The following is a 26,417-nucleotide window of genomic DNA, read 5'->3' as shown; positions in this document are numbered from 1 at the left end:
ACACAATGAACTTTATTGATCCAGGAGAGGTTTTAACTCTCCCTTCCTTTTTTTAATCATCTTGCTGGTGGACACTAGACAAATTCAGATCAGTAAGGAGACCCTTAATTCCTCTGTAGCTCGGCTATTTGAGAATTTCATTGACGTGAGAACTTGTTTTGCCCTCCTCTTGCTCACCTCTACTCCCTTTGATGCAGGTCTCGTCACTATAATGTGGATGTGCTCCACTGTAGGTCAGGTAACAGGGAATGAACACAATCACTTATACATCATTTCTTAAGTGATGCTGATTCAGCAGTTGCTGCACTTTGTTCACAGTCATCCCTTCTTACTAATCAGTGAAAGTGGAAAAGGGCTCTTCATTTTGGCAAACTGTGGCTTGTTGCTCCGCAAATTCACATGCTCTCTTTTAGTTGGGAATTGCTGTAGTTTATTGTAACCCAAAAAGCAGACGTCAGACAAGGTAGGTAGGTGCACGAAGAATATCTAATAAAGAACGAACGAAGGCACGAAGAAACTCAGGATATCCAAAACTCATGCAGCAAAACAGAGGAGAAACTCAGGAACATGGAGAGGAAACAAAAGACGTGCTGACAAATAAGACTGTGGAGCACAGAGACTAGATACACAAGAGAGGCAGGTATAACTGGGCACAGGTGAACCACATCAGAGCAGGAGAAACAATCCAAAAATTGTATGTATGTTGTGGGAAAAAAATTGATACGTGGCCTCTGTTGAACCAGAATCCATCAGAATCAGAAACAAAGGACATGATGTTAGAAACACACATCAATTATGTACCATTGTATCATCGGGTGTTTCAGCCTTTCAACAATATTTATTCATCACAAAGGCAGCCTACTACATCAGTCATCAGCGTGTGTGCCATGTCCAATTCTCCCTGAAATCCACCATTTTTAACCCTCAGTAATATGATCTTAAATATCTTTTGTAATTGCAGTTATTGTTCATGGTTTCATGACTTCAGCAGGTCACAGATACAGAGATCATCTACTACAAAAAAAACTAGATTTGGGAAATTGTATTGTCCTTCTCTCTTTCTGCCAATGTTGTCGAGAACAGGTTATTTATCAGAAATTAGTGTGAGCAGAGAAAACCAAGTCAAATTTGTCTGATTTGTTGACGTTGACTTATCATGTGACTACATTACGTATGTACAAAGTTTGTAAAAAAAACAATAACAGTGTTAGACAAGTCAGTTAACAGTGTTAAGTCACTTCAGCTTTTAAAGTGGAAGAAAAAAACATCAGAAAATCTTACTCTAAGACAAGAAAGCCACATAAATATATCTATATAAAGAAATTGTCCACTGGATAACTCTTTGCTATTGCTTAACTAAATTAGCAGTCTGCTAACCTGTTTCAAACTAGCTCAATACTGAATTCAAGCTCAAAATAAGTTCTCAAACACAACAGATCCCCAAAAAACGAATGAATAAAAAGAATATAAATATCTCAAGATGAAAAAGCAGTGGCATACTTGTGGTAGATTCCGTCAAAAATGTTTGTGCATGAAAAAATAACATGATCTCTGCAGCAGAATTGATACGTTACTTCACGCTTCCGCCTGCTGCACCTGGCTGCGCCAACCTGCACCTGAATTCTGCAGAGGATTTGTTGCTGCTCTGAACTTGTCAGAGTAGAGAACCTTCAACTCAAGGTGCATGTGTGAAAAGTAGACTGTGGAGAAAGTCCGGACCCAGTTCTTCTTCTGAAAACGGCTCATGTGCTGTGTCTTAGCTCACAAACCACCTGCAAGTTTAAGCTTTTTTTTAATGTCATTGCATTTATAAACAAGGAACACTCAACATAAAAAAATGAAATTAATTGTTACATTTGTTACACTCGATGTTGAGTAGTTCGACACCAACAGCTTGAAAACTCTTTTCAGGCCGCTGTTTGAATATGTGAAGGTGTAATTGCCATTGTATATTGACTTTCTTTTGAATTATTTTCTCTTATGTTGTGTTCAGACAGGTGCTCAGGGTTTCCACACATATGTTCTCACTAGGAGGCACATCCACACATGTATGTCATCTCAACATTATCTATCAATGGAGGAATATTCATGGGAAACAACAGTATATTTGTTTCTCACAAGGTCAGCGGGAGTGCATGGATAAAAGCAAAGGAGTTAAATGTGTGTTTGTGTGGGTTGGAGATTATGTTCACATGTTTGGATCTCCGAGTGTGTTGAAAGACGCTTTACTCTCTGCTTTGAGATTCAGCATCATGAGACAAACTGAGTTTGATATGAATATGAATTTGTCTTGGTACAGTTTGCGGCTACATTTCCATATCAAAGTGTCTGTCTCCTGCATCGCTCTCCTGTGCGTTCACAAACAGATAGGTGTGGGGGGAAGAACGGAAATCGACCCTTCTCTGTGTCCAAATCAATCAGTTGGTGGGGCATTTATCGGAGTGATTGGACATCGGTAACCAAGCATGCTGCTCTTTGAAGTCCCCACTATGAGGAATTAATGTATAAAGATGCAGTCATGGTTACTATGCAACAATAAGGCAGGGCATCCGGGCATCATTCTCAAAATGAAAGGGAATATATTGAGCTCTGTGTGTGTGTGTTTGTGTATGTTTGTGTGTGTGTGTGTCCTTACATTGTCACTCAATATATGCTGTTTTCTCAATATAATTCTTTAGGGGATAAGTGCAGACAGGTTGATGATACATTTATAGTACTTTAATGTTACACTTATAGATAATCTTCGAAAAATACATGAAGATAGCTTTTACAGCTCATGTGCTCATATTTCCTTGATGTAAAAGTATTACTTATCAATGTAATATATCACCAAGTCCCTCAAATGTGGTTCCAATACAGCTGCATTGGTCTGCTTCTGAAATCCTGCTGCTTATGCAGAGGAGATGTCTGGGTAGTACCCTCCTCACCAGACACTCAAGAAGGTTAACTAGCAGCTCGTGTTAGCAGCTTAAGTGTTGGGTTGGTGAAGCTAGTTTATTTAATAGTAGCAGCCAGGTGGCCACATTACATTTACAGCCCATACATGTCTAAGTGCGTTGACACAAACATGACTATGAACTGTCTCTCATTGTCATATCTAATGGAGATGCTTCTTCTTCTTCTTCTTCTTCTTCTTCTTGAGCTCTGACAGCTCTTGACACAGGCTGCAATGTATGTTGGTCTAACTCAATCTACAGTTAGGTCCATAAATATTTGGACATTGACAACATTTTCATCATTTTGGCTCTGTACACCACCACAATGGATTTTGAATGAAACAATCAAGATTTACTTTAAGTGCAGACTTTCGGCTTTAATTTGAGGGTATTTACATCCAAATCAGGTGAACGGTGTAGGAATTACAACACATTTTATATGTGGCACCCCCCTTTTTAAGGGACCAAAAGTAATTGGACAATTGGCTGCCCAGCTGTTCCATGGCCAGGTGTGTGTTATTCCCTCGTTATTTCATTGACAAGGAGCAGATAAAAGGTCCAGAGTTCATTTCAAGTGAGGTATTTGTGTTTGGAATCTGTTGCTGTAAACTCTTAATATGAAGTCCAAAGAGCTGTCACTATCAGTGAAGCAAGCCATCATTAGGCTGAAAAATCTAAACAAACCCATCAGAGAGATAGCAAAAACATTAAGTTTGGCCAAATCAACTGTTTGGTACATTCTTAAAAAGAAAGAACGCACTGGTGAGCTCAGCAACACCAAAAGACCCGGAAGACCACGGAAAACAACTGTGGTGGATGACAGAAGAATTATTTCCCTGGTGAAGAAAAACCCCTTCACAACAGTTGGCCAGATCAAGAACACTCTCCAGGAGGTAGGTGTGTCTGTGTCAAAGTCAACAATCAAGAGAAGACTTCACCAGAGTAAATACAGAGGGTTCACCTCAAGATGTAAACCATTGGTGAGCCTCAAAAACAGGAAGACCAGATTATAGTTTGCCAAAAAACATCTAAAAGAGCCTGTACAGTTCTGGAACAACATCCTATGGACAGATGAGACAAAGATCAATTTGTACCAGAATGATGGGAAGAGAAGAGTATGGAGAAGGGAAGTAACTGCTCATGATCCAAAGCATACCATCTCATCAGTGAAGCATGGTAGAGGTAGTGTTATGGCGTGGGCATGTATGGCTGCCAATGGAACTGGTTCCCTTGTATTTATTGATGATGTGACTGCTGACAAAAGCAGTAGGATGAATTCTGAAGTGTTTCGGGAAATATTATCTGCTCATATTCAGCCAAATGCTTCAGAACTCATTGGACGTCGCTTCACAGTGCAGATGGACAATGACCCAAAGCATACTGCGAAAGCAACCAAAGAGTTTTTTAAGGAAAAGAAGTAGAATGTTCTGCAATGGCCAAGTCAATCACCTGACCTGAATCCAATTGAGCATGCATTTCACTTGCTGAAGACAAAACTGAAGGGAAAATGCCCCAAGAACAAGCAGGAACTGAAGAAAGTTGCAGTAGTGGCAGAGTATCACCAGGGACGAAACCCAGCGTCTGGTGATGTCTATGGGTTCCAGACTTCAGGCTGTCATTGACTGCAAAGGATTTGCAACCAAGTATTAAAAATGACAATTACATTTATGATTATATTAGTTTGTCCGATAACTTTTGGTCCCTTAAAAAGGGGGTGCCACATATAAAATGTGTTGTAATTCCTATACCGTTCACCTGATTTGGATATAAATACCATCAAATTAAAGCTGAAAGTCTGCACTTAACGCACATCATTGTTTCATTTCAAATCCATTGTGGTGGTTTACAGAGCCAAAATGATGAATATTGTGTCAATGTCCAAATACTTATGGACCTAACTGTATGTGGACTACAGCTGCTGCAGACATAATTTTGGTTTGCCTTGTGACTGTTTTGTAGTGGATAAAAGTGCATAATTGAAAAAATAATTATTATCTTTTAATTGTGTTAAGATAATGATAAGCTTATCTTGTAATTGTACTTTGAACAGCATCAGCTGTGGTAGTGAATCTCACTTCGAAAAACACATCTTGAGATCACCATCTTAATTGAGTTCTATGCTTACACCTAATTTATTTTGATATGGGCAATTGTGCAGTGAGCAGCTCAACGAAAGATATATATATTTTTTTACAGTATTTGGTTTTCATTGGTGATTTTAGATTCAAAAAGACATTTTAGCATTCAGTCAAAACACTGCTTGAGATAAGTTCCTGTGTGTGCCACCTCATTGGAAACTATGGAAACAGCTGGGTTTAAGTTGTTTTGCAGTCACTTTTGACAGCAACAGATATTCCCACGTTTCTTTGCAAGATTCTTACTATTGACTTTCAAATATCTTCTATTTGTATTCTTTTGCAGTGAGCTGAGAAGTTTGCTGTTTCAAAGTACAGACGTATTCTGTCTTTAGGAAATTGATTGAAAAACTCTGTAAATGTTGATTTCAACATATTCAACTTGTTAAAAGTTTGAGACTAAATTATTGGCAGAATTACAAAAACTTTAAAGACAATTTTTTGAAGTTATTCTTGAAAACAAGGATTGTTTTTATTTTTGTAGACAATTTTAAATCAAAGTGAGACAAAAATGTATAATTTAACTAGTACACATGGTAATAAGAATACTAGTCTGAGCTATATTACAATAATAATACTTGATCTGTCTCCGTCCACCCATTTCTTATCTTCTTGTGTTTCTGCAGACCCTCGACTATGAAACCAAAAAATCATACATTTTCAAGGTCGAGGTATCCAACGCACAACTGGACCCCCGTTTTCTCCACCTAGGGCCCTTCAAGGACTCTGCGACGGTGAAGGTGACCGTCCTGGACATGGCGGAGCCTCCTGTCTTCACCAAGCCGTTTTACTCCATGGATGTGTATGAGGACACTCCTCTAGGGACCATCATTGGCTCGGTAACCGCCCATGACCTGGATGCCAGCAGCAGCGCTGTTAGGTAGTAAACTCCTCATTATTTTGTGGGAATAATATTATCAGCACCCTGCACTGCATGACAACACAACTCAGTTTGATGCTGATTTGGTGTTAATATTTAACAGCTTTTATTCACAGCCTCATACAATAATCTTTGTGACTGTACTGATCAAGGATGCCAGCGTTTAACTTCCAGACAATTTTGGAAGGTTATGAATCCTTCCAGGAATGTTATTGTTCTACCAAGTCAATAGTTTTGATTTCACAAGTATGAATTTAACATGAGCTGCTGTAAGGCATCTTTAAAAATGGATAAATGTGACCAATAATTTAGCAGCACACATGTGTAGTTAGTCTGAGAGCCCTGTTGTATTTGGCTAGATGTGATCCTGTGATAGAGATGATAATCACCCTGCTGTTAGAGCACAGAATCTAAATCCAGGACAGTTAAAGGGATCACGTGGTGATATTGGTTTTGTCAACAGACAGTTGCCAAAACCTCAGGATGGTTTTTGCTCAGGATGCGTTCAGGGACATAAAATGGTTTATAATATGTATTATTTAAGTAACTCAGAATTATGGATAATTATATTAGTTAGATTCTGATATGTTTCAAGTAAAAAAAATGTTTCAAGGTACAATTTGGATTCAGGAACTTCCAAATAAGATTGGATATTAAAAATGAGCTGAGGAAAGCAACTGGATCAGGAAATTCCAAAAGTAAAGTTAGAAGAACTCTTCATATTATGTTGTTCTCGCTCATTCCTCAATTTAAAATAGATCGCACTGGATTCCCTCCAGGTTATAGAGAAAGAGAGAGAAATATTGATGTGTTGGAGATGTAACAGGAAGGTGGGAACTGTAGTGCATAAGTTATGTAGAATAATTATCTTCTTGGTCAAAAATCTCATGGTACATTTCTTTGGACTTGTACCATGGTGCATTTTAGCTCTGTCTGCAGGATGCAGGATAACTGGGTGCTTCTGGAAATTTGCCACCTACTCCCCCTTTAACGAATGAAAAGTGTTGTTAAGTAAAATGAGTGGGTTATTTATAGAGTGGCCGGAAGGGAGGATATGTTTGATGAAGCATGGGCTCTGTTCTCTGCACAGTGGCTCGATTTAAAGGGTGGATGCTGCTCACCTGAGCATATTTTGTAATTGTACCAGGTAGTTGATGTATGTGCTAATTAAACTTCCTATGGTGTTGGGTTTTTATTTTTGCATTGATTGTCTGGCCAGTTTTGAAGTGTATCGCTGAACAGTAAAAATGTTTTCTTTTTCCTAACGAAAAATACTGGACAGATCCTGAAATAAAACATGTCACCCTTGTAATTATCAACTGGAGTCCAGTTTATTTATAAAGCCAACTTATAAACTTATAGTTGACCAAAGTGATCAAGTGACCAAGTGAAAAACAGAGCAAAATAAGGACGGTTAAAAGCTTCAGAGATCATGAAGGTCTTCAGTGCAAAAAGTACATTTATGGAGGCCATTTAAAACTTTATAAACAATTAAAACAATCGTAGACTGTATTCTCTTCGGCTGCGTAGACCTCATCGGCTGAACTATCTACTAAAACTCATTCGGTTGATTAAAAACGTCCAAACGATTTGTTTTTTAAACATGTGTACCATTAACTGCTAATTTGGTACATTTTAAAATAAATGTATCTGACACCTTCATCTCGCTTGCTGCGACCATTACGTCTTTGAAAAACAGTTCCAGTGAATCATGGGATTTGTTGGGCCGGGCAGGATCCACTTGGTGGTCGGGCTGAAAGGATGCATTCGTCAGCCTCATTTCTAAGGGGGCCTCCAATATGAGAAAGTCTAGTCGCTCCACTTCAATAATCCATTTTCATTGAGATTAAAGCATTAAAAACAATCTTGAAGTCATTGAAAGACAGGAAGGGTTTAAGCTCTGCAATATTCCTTTGTTGAAAGTAACAACCTTTGGCGAGAGTGTTATATATGATTGTATATTTGTTGAGAGTCACCACAGGGTCAAAGATGATGACAAGATCTTAATGTGAGGTGTGCGCCTTATTAATTCTTTTTTTTCCAGAGGGAATGAGAGGGATAAATCACTGCATAATTGAATAGCTCATTCACAAATTGCAGTTTGTCTCAAAGGGCTTAACAAGGTCCGACACCCCCCCAAAAAAACTCTTTCAGCAAGCAAAGGAGGAAATGTTCTGAGGGACATTTCTTAGAACGTTTGTGCTCTTGTGTTGGCACTCAAGTGACACTTCTGTGGTGTCATTGTTAAGAACTTGATAAACATTAGCAAAATACTGTACCCCGAATTGCCCCTCAAGCTGCTCGTTATTGTTCAGTTCTATAACTCTGTTTCCTGTCTCTCTTTCAATGTCTCTGTCAAACAGCAAAATATTTTTGGTTTTTAATGGTTTCTCCTGTGACAAAACTTTTCTCTGCTACATGAGAAGTTTTCTGCGACTCCTTTGAGAACCTTGCACCCTGCTCACCACTTTACCCTGTTCCCCTCTCATGTGGACTGCTTTCATCTCCGCAGGTACTCGCTGGAATGGAACGAGGCTGACAGCTGTTTTGACATTGACACTGTTGAGGGAACTATTTCCACTAATGAATACCTGGACAGAGAGACAGCTGTACAGCACAAGATCAATGTGGTGGCAACCAAAGTCAGTAAGTATTTTATAGATTATTATAGATTTTGTAGTTTATAGATTTTAATAGTATTTTCAGGCTGTTTTTTTTTTGACAGTAGCCGTAGAATGTCTCTTTCATGGTGGCCAGTGTGATTTTGAGTGCAGCTGCAGCGACTGTGGTGGATACTAAACTTAGTGAGAGAGAGAGAGAGAGAGAGAGAGAGAGAGAGAGAGAGAGAGAGAGAGAGAGAGAGATAGAGAGAGAGAGAGAGAGAGAGAGAGAGAGAGAGAGAGAGAGAGAGAGAGAGAGAGAGAGAGAGAGAGAGAGAGAGAGAGAGAGAGACCAATGTGTCTGACTCCATCTAGTGGCCAACCCTGCAACATGATTTGGGTTTGGATAAATAATGACAAGTAAGATTAGTAAGTGTTAGTTTCTCTACAGTTTGTATCTTATTGTGACAATGTCACCTGTTGAAAATATTTCAGACATATCTCTGATTAGATAAGTGTTTGATACATGTTTTATTGCCAAACAGTAAGTTGTTTTTGATATTTATGTTTCAGGGATATTTGTACTTGAGACTGAGGAACACAGCCTGTTTTAATGCAGAGACATGTGCTCCCATTGACAGATGGATGTAAAGAGTCACATAAAAAAAGAAAAAAGTACCGGAATGAACTCAATTGTCAGTTTCCATTATTTCCATCAATGGCTAGCTTTGTGCTATTGGCCAAATGAATGAATGAATTTCTAATAAAAAGTGAAAGTATAAAGTTATGTGTGCTAAAATTTATACAGGGATGCTCTGACTTCATGTTCAGAGGCAGCAGCAGGTCTCAGCTGGTATTCTGTGTCAGTATGATCAGGCAGATTCACTCTGAGTCAATGCCTCTGTGCACATTTGAGCCAGAGCTGCTTCTGTGACGGCTGAGGCCAGGAACACAGGGAAAGGACCTATAAGAAGTGGAGGAGTTACTGACAGTGAAGTTTAGGTAAAAAAGACGCCCATATTGTCCTTATGAAGAAGATTAACTAATTTTGCAACCATTAAGATTTACAAGTAAGTATTAATAAATTATACCTTTGGATGTTTCCTTACCTCAGCCTGAACGTTGCTTCTTTAGGAATACGTGTTTCACATTACACTTCTGTTGGGGTGTCCGATGAATCTGTGTGTGTCACTACATTCATATATGATTTCTCTTCACCTCACAGACAACCCACTGCTGTCCACCAAAGTGTCAGTGACAGTCAACATCCTGGATGTGAACGAGTTCCCTCCTGAGCTGGCTGTTCCTTCAGAATCCTTTGTGTGTGAGAACTCCCGAATCGGACAGGTGAACTGAACTGTGCTGCCTCTGTCTGTCTGTCTCATGTCCTAACATACGAAACAATTTCAATTGCTAAATAATAAGCACAGCTACGTACAACACCAGTGAGGACAGAAATAATTTTTAGCCAAGTGGTTTGTCACATAACAAGAGAAAAGACTTTCCCTCCTGACATTTTCCCTTCCAGCCAACTGACTTGAACAAGCAATTTTCTCTGTACGAGCTGCCAGCTCTTCTCTCGAGGGTTCCCTGAGTCATTGTTCTCTCTCTGTCGGCTCTGTGACCAGGTGATCCAGACTGTCAGTGCTGTGGACAAGGATCTTCCTCCTGTCGGCCAGAGGTTCTTCTTCAAGAGCCCCAAAGAGCTCCGCAACAGAAACTTCACTGTTCGAGATTTTGGAAGTGAGTAAGAGGAAGAAGCAAGTATGAAATGACAATGTGAGAGGGTTTGCCAACTTAGAATTATATTCCCACAACTTTTCTATACTATTACTACTATTACTATACTATTCCTATTCTTAAACCCCACTGTGCAGTTTTTGTGATAAGCAGCTGGACAAATTATAACATAACAACTTAAAAGGCCTGTATTTCCCTCAGGAGTTAGACAACAACAACTAGAACTACAGACATTTTTAGTATTGGACTCAAATTTACCAGTAAATCTGAAACTCCAAATGAATGTTCATTTTGGTCCGTAACAGCTGGAAATGTTTCCTCATCAACTCAAATAGCAACGTCTATATCTACAGTTTAATACATTCATATGTATTTGTATTAATTTTTTAGGCAACACACAAGCAATATAGAATAAGAAGCAGTGAAACCACTTAACATAGTAACATCCTAAGATGCAGTTACCTTGACTGACATCAGAGAACCCCCCACAGAAATTGTCATATTGTAAAGAGATCCCAATGGGGATTAAGTGTTTTATTTCAGATAGATATATAGCTTATAGATGGATAGTGTATATTTACCGCCCCGTATTCTACACTACACCAATTGTTGTCGTAACAGCAACATTACTGATCTTAAAAGGATTAGCAAACATCTTCCTTTCAATGTAACAGTTTTTCCTGCCGTCTACTGTACCTGCCTGACATTTAAAATGTTTTTACATTGACATAATTCCTCTGCTAAAGACAATAATGTCATATAATTTAGAGGGCTACATTTTCTGTACAATCATCTCCAAGGAGTGTTGATAAGATGGAGTAGACCTTACAAACAGTTGGAGTATGACAACATAGTGCTAATCAGCAAAGGAAAGTCATTCTCTTTTTTTATTCTGACACCTACCTGGTCTGCAGTTTTCCTCTGAACAATTTACATGGATGGACGTTTTGCAGCCAGTCCGATGTGGTAATGACCCAGGCTGGTTAGGCGGTCAATCACTAAGTGGTTGGCACAGACAAGGGGGTTGAGGTCGGATGTTGTGTTTTGTGTTGGTTAGTGTAAACAAGAGTAACATGTTTGAATGGGAAGACAAATGTCAATGTGAAACAATGTTTTCTAACATATAAGCATCCCACAACATACAGACTCTGTCACGTCACACTTTATGGACCGGTAGGCACAGAGACCCAGAATTATGTGCACACAGTAATTCCCCTTCCCTTTCTCCTTCTTCACTGTACACATTTTCATCAAAACCTCCCATTGCTTCCCCGGTGTGGAATAACAATTTCCATATGTGCTGCAGTCAGTGTCACGGCTAATTGCAGACGCATGTGTGCTTCCTCTGAGACACACTTTCATTCTCACCTGTCAATGACAAGTGTTTAAGTCAATAGCTTAACAGAGTTCAGTTCATTAATGTGCAAGAGTCACCACAAACCAGTAGGAGGCACTGATGCAGCATCAAGGATCACCGCTTTGGTAGGCTTCCCACTCAAAGAATCGTAACGTCAGCTTGAAGGATAAAATAAGCTTATTTCTGATTTAATAATCTTTTAACAGAGTTTTCATTGCAGCTTTTCAACAAGCTATTTTATATATTTCCTTCCCTGTTGAGTGAAGAGGGTGTTGGCCTCTCAAGTTCTCCCCTGACGTTTCCTGTTTCCCCCTGCAACACCTCAGCAACAAGCAAACACGCACTGCTGTATTTTTTTGTATATTTGTACCTATACTGTCAGCATCACGTCTTATAGAGTCGGACACACAGGCCTGCAGCCACAGAGGGGAACTGGAGCATGTGTGTGTGTTTGGGGGGGCGGGGGGGGGGGTCTGTGTGTGTGTAACAGGAACAAGGTGCCTTAATGGTCTCTACCTTGTCAAGCTACATCTCTGTCCACTGAGGGGAGAACAGATCTTTCCTGACACACAAAAACACACGCACAAACATGCGCACACACACACACACACACACACACATCAGCTGCAAACCTATTTGTTTTGAATATTTTCATCAAAATACATTTCACAAAAATTGTTCAAGAAATAAATGATCCCATTACCTCTTATTATTGGTTGTCTCCGCCCTGCAGTAAATTTGAAGACATATTCTTACAATTGAGAAACAATTTCAGATTTTCCTTGAAAACTGGATTTAATTTCTTCAAACTGTATCAGCAGCACCAAAAATATCGGAATCACTAAAATAAAATATTTATGTGTGTAGCAGTTTAAAGGTTTTGTTTAATGTAATCATCTGTCTGTTTTTTTCACAAATCTTTGCAGTACTATCATGTTCAGAAAATAACATTTAATCATAATAAATACAAATGATTCTCTCTCGTGTTTCCCTGTATCTCCTGTAACGAGAGTGTGTTATTTAGTGTTATTATATTTTTAAAAAGCACTTTGCCTCGAAACTTTTAACCACACTTTGTTCAGTTCACTTTCTCAGTGCATGTCTTGACATCTAAATACCCTGCTTTAGCCTAAATAGCGAGGCTGTGGTGCATGCTGGGAAGGCATTGGGCTGAGTAGATACAGAGAAAGCCGTTGTCGGACACTGAAGTAGCCCAGTGGAAAGTAAGTGACAGTGTGCGAGAGTTTGGGATACAGTGACCTTCAGCTCTGAAAACCACTTGTTTGGGACAAAAACTTACCAACCGAAAAATCATTTTAACTTCAAACCATATACATATACTCTTCGATGTTTTGTTTTCATAGGGATCATTATTTTTCCCCGATTATGTTTCAAAGAAAATCACAATTATTAACTGGATTTTGTTCAAAGATGATTTGCTTACTGAGTTAAACCTATACAAACACACGTCAGAGTTTGAACTTGCATGACTGCATAAGAGTAGCGTCAGTTCTAATTTACTGCTGTATTTTGCATTAAAAATCTCCAATTGTGCGAATGTGTTGGTTACTGAGCCCCCGATGACATTTGGAAATAATATATATTTTATGACCACAACAAAATAACCTGTGGGAATGAGATAATACTAACAAGACCTGTATATGTGAGCACATTAATCCTTCAGTGTCAGGTTGGTTATGTTCGGATCCAACAGCTGACAAAGGTTTTTCATTCCCTCTGACGAAAATCTATATTTCTCATAAAGATAGTCATCAGAGTAGGTCAAAGGATTTTGTGGGTCTCTGAAAGTCCTCCTCAAAGACCCTCTAACAATCTGACCCTGAGCTCCACGGGATCCTCTAAGAACGCTGATGTCATGTTTCAAAGGAATTGATCTGGAGCAGGTTGGTTGTTCAGCATAAGTAACCATGGTGATTTAACCCGATAAGAAGAGAACGAGCCCTGGTCTCTGGTGTGACAGTTGTGCACTCTGCATGTCCACCATCCGTCCTAACTACCACATGTTACCTCATGCTGCTGTTTATATATATATATAGAGCACACCATCCACCCAAACAAATGTTGCCTCTGAACTTAATTATATTTTGTACAACTTTCCTGCTGCAGGTCAGTTGTATAGAAATATCATTTCTGGCACAGGGTTGAAGTGGCAGAGCCTCCTCCCGTGCTATGTGGTGCATCTAAAAATGTCATTACTATTTGGAGGCACAGACTACAGGAAGTCTCTGCTGAGGTTTGAAATGATGCAGTTTCTTTTTCTTCTTTTTTGAGATTCTCCTCTGAGAGAAATGACTGTTTTTTACTTTAGAGTCTGTGTCGTGTAGCATTTGTTTTAAAGGATATGTCTGGTGGCAGAGCCAAGGAAACAATGAATGTTTCCTGCTGACAGGTATTACATTTATATTATAAGACTAATATACTTATATCTCTATGAAATAGAACATCGCTATTGGCCAAAAACTATTAAAACACATCAGTGAGCCACAGCTCTACTTGGTGACCTGTACACACAACACCGTAGAAACTAGTACTCACTAATGCACCAAATATGGATTAATCAACTTCTGAAATGAGCACATGGAACAGTTTTGTGTGTCTAATTCATTTGAGTAATGCTTGTTTAAAACTAAAGTGGCCAACTGCTTTAAAAAAATGACCATAGAAATTTAAAAAAGAGTTAGGGTAAGGGTTAGTGTTAGATCGGGGGCTGTTTTCTTCAGTAGAAACCAACAGCCTAGTAGCATGTACTCACACCTAGGCAGAGCAGGGAAACAACAGAGGGACCAACACATTGTTGGTTAGATTTTTCATCCAATTTTGAGACAATGTAAAACATATAGAATAACACCAGCCATATCCTACAAGGCAAACATTGCAGCCACCTTGCATTCATCCGTCTGTGCGTGTAATCCTTCAAGTTAGATCAGAATTCTCAGAAGGTGGTGTGATGACTGCCAGCCAGTGAACACTAAATATCAAGGATATTGTTGTGACATTATCCTCTGTTGGCTTCCAGACAACACTGCCGGTATTGTGACCAGACGCTCAGGCTTTCAGCGGCGGCTGCAGGACTTCTACGTTCTTCCTGTGGTGGTCGAAGACAGCGGTTACCCTGCTCAGAGCAGCACAGCCACCCTCACCATCCGAGTGTGCTCCTGCGAGATGGGGGGCTCTCTGCTGACCTGTTCAGCAGAGGCCATCTTCTTGCCTGTGGGCCTCAGCACCGGAGCCCTGATGGCTATTCTGCTGTGTGTAGCTCTGTTGATTGGTAAGCTCCTCCTACAACACAGGGATATGCAAACACCAACATACACACACATAAGCCAAATATGAACCAGAGACAAGCTTGGCAGAACATTGTGCATTTAGGTGCTAAAAAGCCATTTTGAGTAGTGGTGGAGACCAAAACGGAGCTAAAACTAAATTAAGATTATATCAGTGTATCGGAGAATACCTGGTTCTTGTAATTTGTTCTGGATTGTTTTCTGCCCCCATATGGCCCCAAAAACAATTAATGAAATGACTTTATTTGTCCCTTAACTGGGAGTTTTACTAATGCATTTTATTTAGATCTTTTCTTGTGTTGTTCCCACCACTTTAAATATTGTATTAGAAGGTTCATAGTCTAAAGCTTTTTTTAATGAGTATTTTAACAATGTTTGTCAGTTTAGTGGTATGTAAAGAACCATGTTTTATATCCAGAGTACTTTCAAGTGTTTTAACATCAATGAATTGGTGCACCCGCTGTAACACTAGAGGGTGCCAACAACCCACAACAAGCTCTAATTATCAGGTATGTTTGTTTTAAGAGGACCTAAATTATTCCTCATTTACTGCTTTTTTGTCCTTTTTCCATCATCTCCTTTAATTTTTGAGTCTGTTGCAGAGATTTATATAACCACCTGTCAAACCAGAGCAGAAACACACATGGACAGCTCTCATTGTGTGTGTGTGTGTCTGTACGCATGTATTTTTATTAAGACATTACTCAGAAAGCAGAAATGAAAAGAAAGGTGTGTGAAAGCAGCTCTTTATCCCGCCTTTATATCGGATTCACCCTATATCTCTCTTTCTGTGTGTGTGTGTGGACTGACTAATGGCATGTCAGAGAAGAATCGCAGCCTCCTGAGGGTATTGTGCCTTCTTTATTGGTGTCCTCTGTGGAGAGAGGATGACTGAAAGAGGACACAAAGAAGGGGAAGGGAGGATAACACATTATATCCACTCCTCTCTCCTGTCCGAAAGAAGGAATGTCCTCGTATATTTCCTGGCAGTAATATCACACTTTGAAGAGGAAGGGAGGTGTTAAGGAAGCCATACTGAGAGTTAATTTATAAAGTGCTACCATCTTTATATTGCATGTTTAAAAGACAGGGGTTTGCCTTTGATAGATACAAAGGCGAAGTAGCAACTCCTGGTGCTGGTAACCAACACAACAATGGCAGAGGATTAACACAGCTCTGTGTCCTCCCTGGGGAATGGTCTTTGACTTGGCTTCTCCTACTGTTTTATTAAGTTCCTGTTCGGGTTTGTTACCTCCAGGGCAGAAGCACAACAGCTGCAAGCAAGCTTGGGAGGAATATGCCAAAAATGAAATTAACAAACTGGCCAGTAACCTTGAAAAAAACAAGAACCAGAAAGTAAAAAGTAGAAAGCCACGAAGCGAATATTTAAGATCTGTCGGAAAATGGCAATATCGCTTACCTAATTTATGTGCAGAGTATTAAAAAATTCCTCATCATAATTCCATATTTAACACCAGTCTTTCGCCAAATGATAACTGGGATCAGGATTTATGAATGTACGGATCACTCCTTAATTGCTTGTTTTGTCTAGTAAACAAAACTAGGGTTTTCAATGTGTCTTAGTAAAATAACAAATGATTTTTCAACTTTTATTCAATTGATTTATTTTCTTTCAGTCATTTGATCTGTTCAACTCATTCTAGCACCAGACCAAAGTTGAGACAATTGGTATTTGTTTCCAATTTAGGAATTGCTGGAGCTTCTTGTTCACAAATAAAACCAAATATGACAGAAAAGAAATTGAAAAAAGGTTTTTCAAAAAGATGCCCGACTCCTGAAGCGGGGCAGTAATAGCAGAGCAGCTCTGAAGAAATCACTTATTAATTCACCTTTTATATTCTGTCAGAATTCTGACACAGCTTGAAAAGATGTTCTCCAAGAATTTCAGGCATATAAAGGCTCAAAAGGTCTAAAACTCTGTGGCTAAAGCGTTGCTTTTCAAGGACTAAAAGCAAGACAATAAAACCAGAGCTTAAGTTGTCAGGAGGCCAATGTGGTTAAAACCCTGTTTCTTGGTTTAAATCTCAGCTCTTTCTGCAGCAGCTGTTTGAATTATATAAGGACCCAAGTGTAAGGAACTGCGTTGCACATAATAGCTGTTACACATGACCTCATCAGGATTGACACAGACGAGACTAAGATGTTTTATAATCTGCATTAGTTGGATGTAATATGACTTAATAACTTAATGACTTATAATCAGTTTGTGAACTGTCAACTTTTCCCCCTTGTTTGATTTCACACCAAACTGAACGACAAAGTCGTGTTGAGTAAACATCGACCAAAATGCACCACCACTAACCTCTTGAGAATGTTGCTGTGTCTAGAGTGGGAGCAAGAAAGTAGAAAAAGGGAGAACAGTCCCTTGATCGACGTAAATCAGAGTGAGACCTTGGCTGATTCTGTGATCTGCTTTAACGCTGCCATATCTGCCCCATCCCAGAATCGAGGCACATCTTGCCAGAGCCTTTGTTTGATGTCAATTTGCAGAGTACATCTGGTTGTTCGGTCAGATCAAGTCGGGTCTTGTTCCCACCAGAACCTCCTCTTTGGGGCTGGATCAAAACCACCTTCTCGAAAGGCTATTCATTCCCAAACGAGTCCCGTTTAACTGGATTGACATCAGCAGGTGCTATAACTCACCAGTGCTTCCACCGTTAGACTGATATTTGAAGATCTGTGAAGGTAATCAGTCATTACAGCTTAGGCTCTGTCAAGTTCATAGTTTTTTCTTCAACTCCTGCCCAACTTGCAATGGCCTGGTACATGAACCCCAAATGACGCACGGGACAACTCTTTCCAACACAACTCAATCTGTATTTTTCCTTAATTATTAGTGTGCTGGTTGGTTCATCAGGTTGAAAACCTTCAAAACACAAAAAGAACTAGAAGCTATACAAATATGTAAATATTTCAAACAACTTCAATCCAAGGAATCAAGTAAATAAGTTTTTTACAGTGTACGTAAACGAATGAATGCACAGTATTCAAACATCAATATAAATTGAACAAAAAACTATCTACACTTAAACAAAAAGCCAAACTGATATGCTGCCGATATGCTGCCGATATGCTATGTGCTGCTTGGCTATTATTTTACAATTCTTCAAACAGGACGTCCTTACATTAATGACGCTAGAAGCACATCCAATATTAAATAATCATCAAAATAAAAGTCTTGTTACAGAACCAGTGGCTTCTTTGGTTGTACCATGAGTTGAATCCTCTCTCCTGCATCTCTCTCTCTGCTGAGACGTTTGCTGAGAGTGACCTTCCATTCCCAGGTGTTCCATCTCAAGTCGTAATGAGCAGCCGGACCTGGCCTGCTGGTGGTGCATTATGGGACTTGACGTTTTTTAGGCAAAGTTCAGCTTTTTACCTCAACAGGTATATATTTTTTAATTTTGTTAACATCATTCCTATCATTTATGACCTTGTACTCAAATTCTTTTCTGAGATCTAGTTCAAGAAAGGAGCAGCCCTCAGACCAACATCTAAACTGCTTTATTTGATTAAACCCCAAATAAATCCTAAATGGCACAAGTAAACCTGTTTTCCCTTTGGTGAATCTAACTTTTGGTTTGCGAACCCTATTCTTCTGAATGTTGGTTTTTCTTCCTCTTAACAATTTAAGCTGACAATAGCACTGACGCATGCAGTTAGCAGCTTTTGCGGCATTTCAAGTTGAACCGGCAGCTTGTGCTGTGACACATTCTAACACTTCGTCGTTCAGATGTGTTGATTTCTTTATATTCCTTAGTACACTTTTTTAGGAAAACTTTTGAAAGTTAGATCCTGTCATTTGATTGGAGGAATTCTGTATGTCACGCTGCTCATAGGCTTTATTTTGAGCAATGCGTGAAATGTTTCAACTTAACTGCATTTAATAAGAGTAAAAAATGTGTGAATAAATCCTTAGTCAGCTGCTAAACAAAAATGCCATTTCTCTATTTTGATAGTGAAATCATCAACTTTGGTCGTTCTATGTAGTCACAATAAAGACAATTTTGAACACACTATATTTACATATTTGGGCTATGGTTGCTGTTTGTTTGTCTCTCAGGTCAGAAAACAGCTCTCTGCTACAAAACACCCTGGAAAGATTTCAGTAATTTAACAGGCCAACAACTCCATCTCCTCTTCTCCCAACACTAAATAAATCCCCCTGTAATGCTAACAAAGTGTTATTCTCCCACCTGCAGCCCAATACACCACTGCTGCTGATCCTGCTGAATCACCCCTGTATGATTTTACATTATTCTGCTCTTTCTATTGTACTGTGTATTTGATTGTGTGTTTCCCTATATTGACACTTTTGTGCTACTTTCATGCTCTTGCCAAGCTGCCTCATGAGACGGACCAGGAATCAGTGTTTCAGTTTTGACTTGAATCACAAAAGAAGCCAATAAAGAGCTCTTGGCTTCCAGTGGCTGGATGTTTCAAAGAGAAGTTGCAGACAGTGTGTCCTCAAATTCAAAGCCCCCTCCGACTGTAGTGTCACTCTTATCACTGTGCTGTGTCACAACCCACAGCTCTACCATAATGTTTTCTCCAGAAGCATACCCGATGCAGAAATGAGACTATTTCTATCAAGTCTCCCAAAGAGCCGAACATGCTGAAACATCAATATACTCAAGTGTATGTCAGCAGCTCCCATCAGCCCAGCCCCTAGTCTACACTATGACCTTGTTTAGTTTCTATAGCACGCACAGTACCCCAAGGGAATGTTGTTGTTTTTCCTTCTGTGTGCACTCATGTGCCTCAAGGAGCCGACAATTGTTTTTCTAATAGGGTGTAGTGGGGCTGGGGTGTAGGTGTGTGACACCACATCTGCATGTAATTTTCAATGACGACTTTTAGTGGCAAATAGAGAAAATATCTCAAATATGGATCATGAGGTCTTTGATTAGATGATCGTATCAATATTTGTGCTTGATCAGTGTGGAGAGAGGTCAAGCTATGACAGAATATAGCTTTCCGTTCTTATACACAAATGTATGTATACCTTTTGGCGTCCGTGTTCATAGCATGATGTAAATAGACTGCATTCATATAGCCATTTTTCAGTCTTCTGGACCACTCAAGACACTTAGTAACAATCACATACACATTCATGCATCACTTCAATATGTTTACCGGGATCAAAACAGCGACCTTCAGGTTAGTTGATGACCCTCTCCACCTCCTGTGCCATAGCCGCCCACTTGACTGTTACAAAGAGAGAACAGTTATATAAGCTCTCAATCAGGTGTAAGATTGAATATGTGACACCCACCTTGCTGGCTGTCTTACTTGTGATGCATAGTTAGGCTCGACAGTCAGCAGCAGCAGCAGTGGTGGCGTTTTCCAGGCAGAGGAGGACTCACAGCACAGTTTTAACTCACATATCTTCTTGTCTATCATAAAGCTGATGAAAGGGAACACAGTGGATGAGCAAACATTCCTGATATCAAAAGTGAGGAAAGGATGAGTGGGTGAGCAGACGTCCCAGATAGGAAACGGCACCTATTTGATTGGATCTTACTATTAATACTAAAATTATGAATAAATTTGTTTGAAATATTTAATGTCAGGTGACAGAGTGATACCTGATTCTTATGTGACTGAAGGTCGATAAGCCAGTGTCATCTGTCAACCAATAATGGATTAGTGTGGGTGAAACATTAAAAAAAAGTACAAAACATGTTTTCATAACCATAGCTTTGATATATAAAACTGGCAACAGGACAATAAGAGGATTCACACGTCATCCGACAATTGCAGCAGAGAGAGAGAGAGAGAGAGAGAGAATTAGTAATTAAGTTTGTGGAGGTTTTTGTCTTATTTTGAAGGCATGTTGCTGAAATTCAACATGAAATGAATATTTATTGCACCATAGACCACAGACAGTTAATATCCTGACACGTAGAAGAGACATTTGGGAAAGCTTGACAAAAATATTCTAAAATCAAGGTTCAATTACCATCTTTTCTAGTGCTTTCAACTTCATGCTTACTCAGTTGACCTTGACCTCACACCCACTCTGAGTAAAATAAACGGATTAAAGGGTGCAAAAAAATGTTTAATAAAAAAACCAAAATTGAAAAATCACTTGCATCATTATTGCATTATACTCCTCCTCACACTGCCTGTCTACAACATACTATTGTGAAACAATGGCACAAATGTTGCCATTTGTTTAACCCAGCACTACACTAAAACAAAACAACATTGTCCTCTACTAGAGAACATGTTGGTGTAGTGGTATTTCCTTTGATCGCCAGTCATTGTTATGTGAAGAATTAAAGTCACAAGATGAATAAGTAGCGATAGTTACTCACAAATCTTTGTTGTACATTATCTGTAATGTGGTGTGCTAATGTCAGAAAGTGGAAGAGTACTTTGGTTGATAAGTAAACACAGCAGAACTTCCAAGAGCAGTCCAGGACACAAGAGTGAGTGTAATCAATGTTTTGTGCCCGGAAGAGGAGTTGTGAGATTTGTGGGAGCAGCAGGGCTTCCTCCTCTCGCTATCTTCAAAGCTGCTAGTGCTCAGTTTTGGCAGTTTGTATCCCTCACATCATGTGCCCATGCAGACACCAACTGAGAGCAGAGCAAATTACCCTGGATCTGACCTGGGAGTGAAGTGTAACCCTATTAGACCCTGCCATCAGGAAACTTACAACTGTGATCCATCAGCTTATAAAATGCAAGATGGAACAGCTGGATTTGGGAAAGTTTGTTTCAAAGATAAATTGTTAACGGACATACTAGTTGTCAAGTGCTGACACCTTAAAACCGCTTGAGGAGACTGAAAGATCTATTTGAACTCAATGAACACAAAAAGACTAGCACTGATCATTTTGAACTAACCCATCACCTTGTTCTATTTGTACCTTGCAGTTATGGCAGCGCTGTACATGAGCCAGAGGCGCAAAAAAGAGAAAGAGACTCTGATGACATCAAAAGAAGACATACGTGACAATGTCATTCACTACGACGATGAGGGCGGCGGCGAGGCGGACACTCATGCCTTCGACATGGGCACCCTGCGCAACACACACTCACAGCAAGCCAAAGCCCACAGTGCCGTCTCCAAGATAGAAAAAAATGGCTATGGGGACGGGGTTCTGCTGCATCTCACCAGCCGCAACGACGATGTCAGGTCACCTGACATCCATCGTCAAACAGCCAGCGTTATTGTTGCCGTGAATGAAAAGACCCCGCTCTCTTCCTGTGGCAGAGTGACTGAGGGCGATGCGGAGAAGATCCGGGAGTTTATCGAACACCGGTTGGAGGAGAGCCACAAGGGTTATGCCGCTCCGCCCTATGATTCATTAGCAACCTACGCCTTCGAGGGCGATGGCTCCGTGGCGGGTTCACTCAGCTCCATAGATGAGTCTTGGGTAATTGACAGTTCAGGGGATTTTAGTTATCTTGGTGACTGGGGACAACCGTTCAAAACACTGGCTAGCATCCTGGACAGACAGCCGCCCACTCTGTCTAAGGAGAGCTGAGAGGAAGTTGACGAACGGAGAGACACTGAGCAGCCATGTGGGAATTAGCTTACTTTTTTAGACATGTTTTTTTTTTACTTTGACAGGCACTGGCTAGAATGATTTGAGGTGATGTTGAGCTGATAGAAAACTGTTCATGTGAGGTAGAATTATGGCAGCGCCAGTTTGCTCAAGAGCAGAGAGTCTAGCTACAGGTGAATGAAAAAGGTGAACTTGATAGCTCCTCGAAGTGCCTGAGGTACTGTATGTTTACATGTCTTTTGATTCATGTTACTTAATAAAAAACATCATGAACTGATGTTTAAATTTTTTAGGCTGTGCTCAGGTCAGTTAATGTGTCAGTGTCAGTTGATCAATTGGGCGGTCGACCATTTTATTTATTTTAATGAATCTTCTTATTTGAGGTGCGGTATTACATATTTAATACATTCTACTTTTTAAACCATGCCACTTTTGTGAACCATCTTTTTTCATTTCCTTTTCTCTACAGTCGCAATGACTCTTCAGGATATATTTTGAAATGGCAGCCACGAGGCAAAGCGAGACAAAAAAGAATGATAATTTAAACAGAACTCAAAATATCTGAGCTAGAGTGCATTTGAAGAACTCTGAGTCATCAGTCTGGGGAAATGACTTCACTTCGCATTAGGATGGAAGAGGAGAATTCTTTTTCTGTTACAGGTCACATGTAGATGTTGAGCCAAGTGTTAGATAAGAATGAATCTACGACCCCAGGCTTTGGAGAATATCAATTAAACAATCAGATATTTATTGGTTTCAATGACAGAATGAACACAATTACAAGGGGCAACATCCTGGGCTGAGCGATGAGGCCGATAAGGAAGTGTAAAAAAGCTGCAGTTCACTGGGTGGCCAAAGAGGGCCGGCTCCAAGAAACAGAAAGTCTCATAGACGCCCATGTTAAAAAGGCTGACTTTAGAGCAGAATTAAACCTGTTTACAGCATGGTTCAAAATGTGGTTTTAGTCTCAATCGCGAGGTTCCTCCTTCATGACAACTCTGAGGGGGGTGAATTTTTTTGTAACTTCCCCGTTTAAGCGATATAGAGGTTTGAAATTCACGTGACGTCACAGTCAGCGCGACGACTGCAACTCCTAGCCTCCTGCCTGCTCGGCTTCACCTGAGCTAACAGGCTAATCCCCGGTCAGTGAACACCACCTGAGACCGTTGAGCGGTTCCACTCACACATCGGATGAATAACACGGTTTGATGTTCTGCTTGTTCTCCTGACGGACAAGTTAAAGACGTCTGCGCTGCCGTTTCTGTGGTAAGTCAAGTTTAGTATTTTATTTAGATGTGTTAGAAGTGATTCGCAGGTATCGGTGTCTCTGTACCGCTAGCCTGGAGGCAAGATACCAGCAGTAATTGCGATGCGAACAGGAGTTATTACCGACACACACCGACATGAACCGACATGAGCCGGTCGCCCAGCAGAGAGAAGCGTTTGAGTTTCATGATGAATCTTTTAAACTGAGACAGGCGACTGTGTGTGTCCGGAGAATAAGCTCCGCCACGTAAGATATCTAATGTTATGTAAAGATGTTTCACTCGCCGAACCATTTGACTTGACACTTTACACAGATTATTATTCTGCAGAAACAGATTTACTGTGGTCAACTGAAACCTGAGTATTTAAAGTCATATCTGCATTGTAAGAGCAGCTGTTTAAAGTAGCATTACGTCTCCTAACGCTCTTTATTCAGAGTATTGGTGTCGATGTGTTGTAACGTGTTACAGTGAAAACTAAACTTGTCTGCTACCTTGAGTTTTTACATCGTTAATCTCAGGCAGACTTCTCTGAATTATTTTGTTAAATATAAATACATTATAGGAAGTGTAACTTTACTAGAATAGACAGTCTCATAGAGAACCTGAGGCTGATGTCCACCACATATTTCCTAAGATGAAATGATTATGATCTGATGAACTTTGAAGTAATACACTTTTATTTTTACCATGTTAAAGTCTATTAAGGAGTTAACCTGGCACATGTATGACTTTACATATCTGTGTATTTGTGTTGAATGTCCCTCTAGAATGTCCAACATGAGACACAACTGGAATCCAAGCCGGGGAACGCCTCCTACTAGCCTCATTCTCACTCTGCAGATATTAACGGGTGACGTCACGAACCCTCCGTCCATTTATATATACAGTCTATGCACAATTACCATTTAAATGTCTTCCATTCTATGCATCATAAAAATGAGGCCCCAATTGCCAGTTTAAACCAGACCTAGGGTCAGTGGCGGGCTCAGGCTGTCTGAGAGGCAGATGTGTAACAATATTTAGGGCACCTGTTTATTCAGTGGGCCCCTATCAGTAGAGAAAAACAATGTATATGGTAAAAAGGTTTCTCAACTAAGGTTTACATTATAAAAGGTGAATTGGAATAAAAAGAGAAACTTTTTTACTTTTCTAAATATGTAACTTTTTTCATCCAACAATTAGAATTTTGAGAATATTCCTATTTTAAGCAGTCTTGTTGGGGGAGAGAGGACCATGAGGCTTGCAAGAAGCACAACTGGTTAATTGAAAAGAAAATCCATCTTTTGGCTAACAGTTTGTAAATATTGATGACCTTCTTATGGCCAGTTAGGACGTCCCTGCCAACCATCCCCAGTCAAGCTGCATCCTGATCAGCTACACTCACTTAATGATCACTAAGCAATAGAGCAGTATAAAATGGGTGGGGCTGAGCAATTTAGGAGTATTACTGTACCAAAGTCTCACTGTATCAAAAGATTTCACCTACAGCTAAAGATTACTTTTAAGAGTAATTCACTCTGCAAATGGTAAGTGAATGAATTAATTTGTTGAGATACCTAAAATTAAGTATTTTTCAGATTTCTTTGTATCATTTATCATAAGATGGGGATTAACTTTGTGTTCAATGAGAGCTTTAGACTGTGGCTCTAGAACTATTAACGGTTATATCCACCTATATATTCTGAAAAAAGTCTCTGTCGTTTTTTTTTTTCATTTCAGCAAACGCACACCAACGACGTTTGCCAATGTTGTGGTGAATTTCATCATGACAAAAATATTTACAGAACCAATTTCTGTTGGGGCAATTTATCTTCAAAGTAAAATAATTTGTTTTGTTGCTGCCTTGCTTTATATTGAACTGAATAACAGAGCTTTTAATTAGAAAAGTTCTGAAGTAAATCATTGATACATTAACCACACATGTGAACAGACATTTGTTTCATTTTATGGAAAACAACGAGTACAAAATCGTAACTGCAGATAAACCAGGTAGGAATAACAAGAATTGCTTTACCTTTACTCTGCACCATAGACTCTGCACACAACGTCCAACACACAAACAATAAAAAGTGCGAGTATATTGTTGAACTGTTTGAGGAGGGCTCACTAATGACAAGAAATAACTCGAAAATAGCCCCAGAGCGATATCACAGGCCAAGCAAACAGTCCATCCCAAACAGGCAGGTTTAGAACCGGCACTACACACAGAACTTTTGAGCCCTGGGCGATCTTCTCAGGCACCTCAGTCGCAATAGTTTCAGAGGCAGGGAGAGCTTTATGTCAGGATAATACTGCTGGTTGTTTTGCGACTTCCCGTCAGGCGGCTCAATTGCCCTCTCTCTCATCCTTGAGAGAGAGCCGAATGTTGAGTCAAGTTGTCAGCTCCTCCACATCTCTACAGAGACATTTCCTGCTCAGCAGCCTTTTGTGAAGATTTGCATCAAGAGCCTGTCCTGTGATACTCTGCGTGAGACTTGACTTCTTTCTCAAGCTGACACTTCAGGTTGTCAGCCTGCTGCCCCACTGGAATGATGCCAGCTTCATACTTCTGGCTGATCTCATGGTGGCCTGTAGCTCCCTCCTGAACCTCTGCAGTGCCTTGTATCTATGTGGAGGTGTGTGTTGGTCACTTGAGTTGCAATCTTTGTGGCGCTGAGG

At 39.9% G+C, this 26,417-nt stretch overlaps 1 protein-coding gene across 1 annotated transcript in view; it reads left to right on the top strand.

Moving 5' to 3' along the window:
- Positions 1-22,470, top strand: part of LOC128455201 (cadherin-12) — a 53,443-nt gene extending 30,973 nt beyond the window's left edge. The window contains exons 7-12 of the mRNA XM_053438883.1: positions 5,698-5,951; positions 8,464-8,597; positions 9,777-9,898; positions 10,180-10,294; positions 14,686-14,937; positions 21,857-22,470. Of these exons, the coding sequence (XP_053294858.1) occupies positions 5,698-5,951; positions 8,464-8,597; positions 9,777-9,898; positions 10,180-10,294; positions 14,686-14,937; positions 21,857-22,470 (1,491 nt within the window). The remainder of the gene's footprint in view (positions 1-5,697; positions 5,952-8,463; positions 8,598-9,776; positions 9,899-10,179; positions 10,295-14,685; positions 14,938-21,856) is intronic.
- The last annotated feature ends 3,947 nt before the right edge of the window (positions 22,471-26,417 follow it).

Source organism: Pleuronectes platessa, chromosome 13 (assembly GCF_947347685.1).
Source record: "Pleuronectes platessa chromosome 13, fPlePla1.1, whole genome shotgun sequence".
NCBI lineage: Eukaryota > Metazoa > Chordata > Actinopteri > Pleuronectiformes > Pleuronectidae > Pleuronectes > Pleuronectes platessa.
The sequence above is the reverse complement of the archived record's forward strand: the minus strand, read 5'-3'. Positions and strand labels throughout refer to the sequence as shown.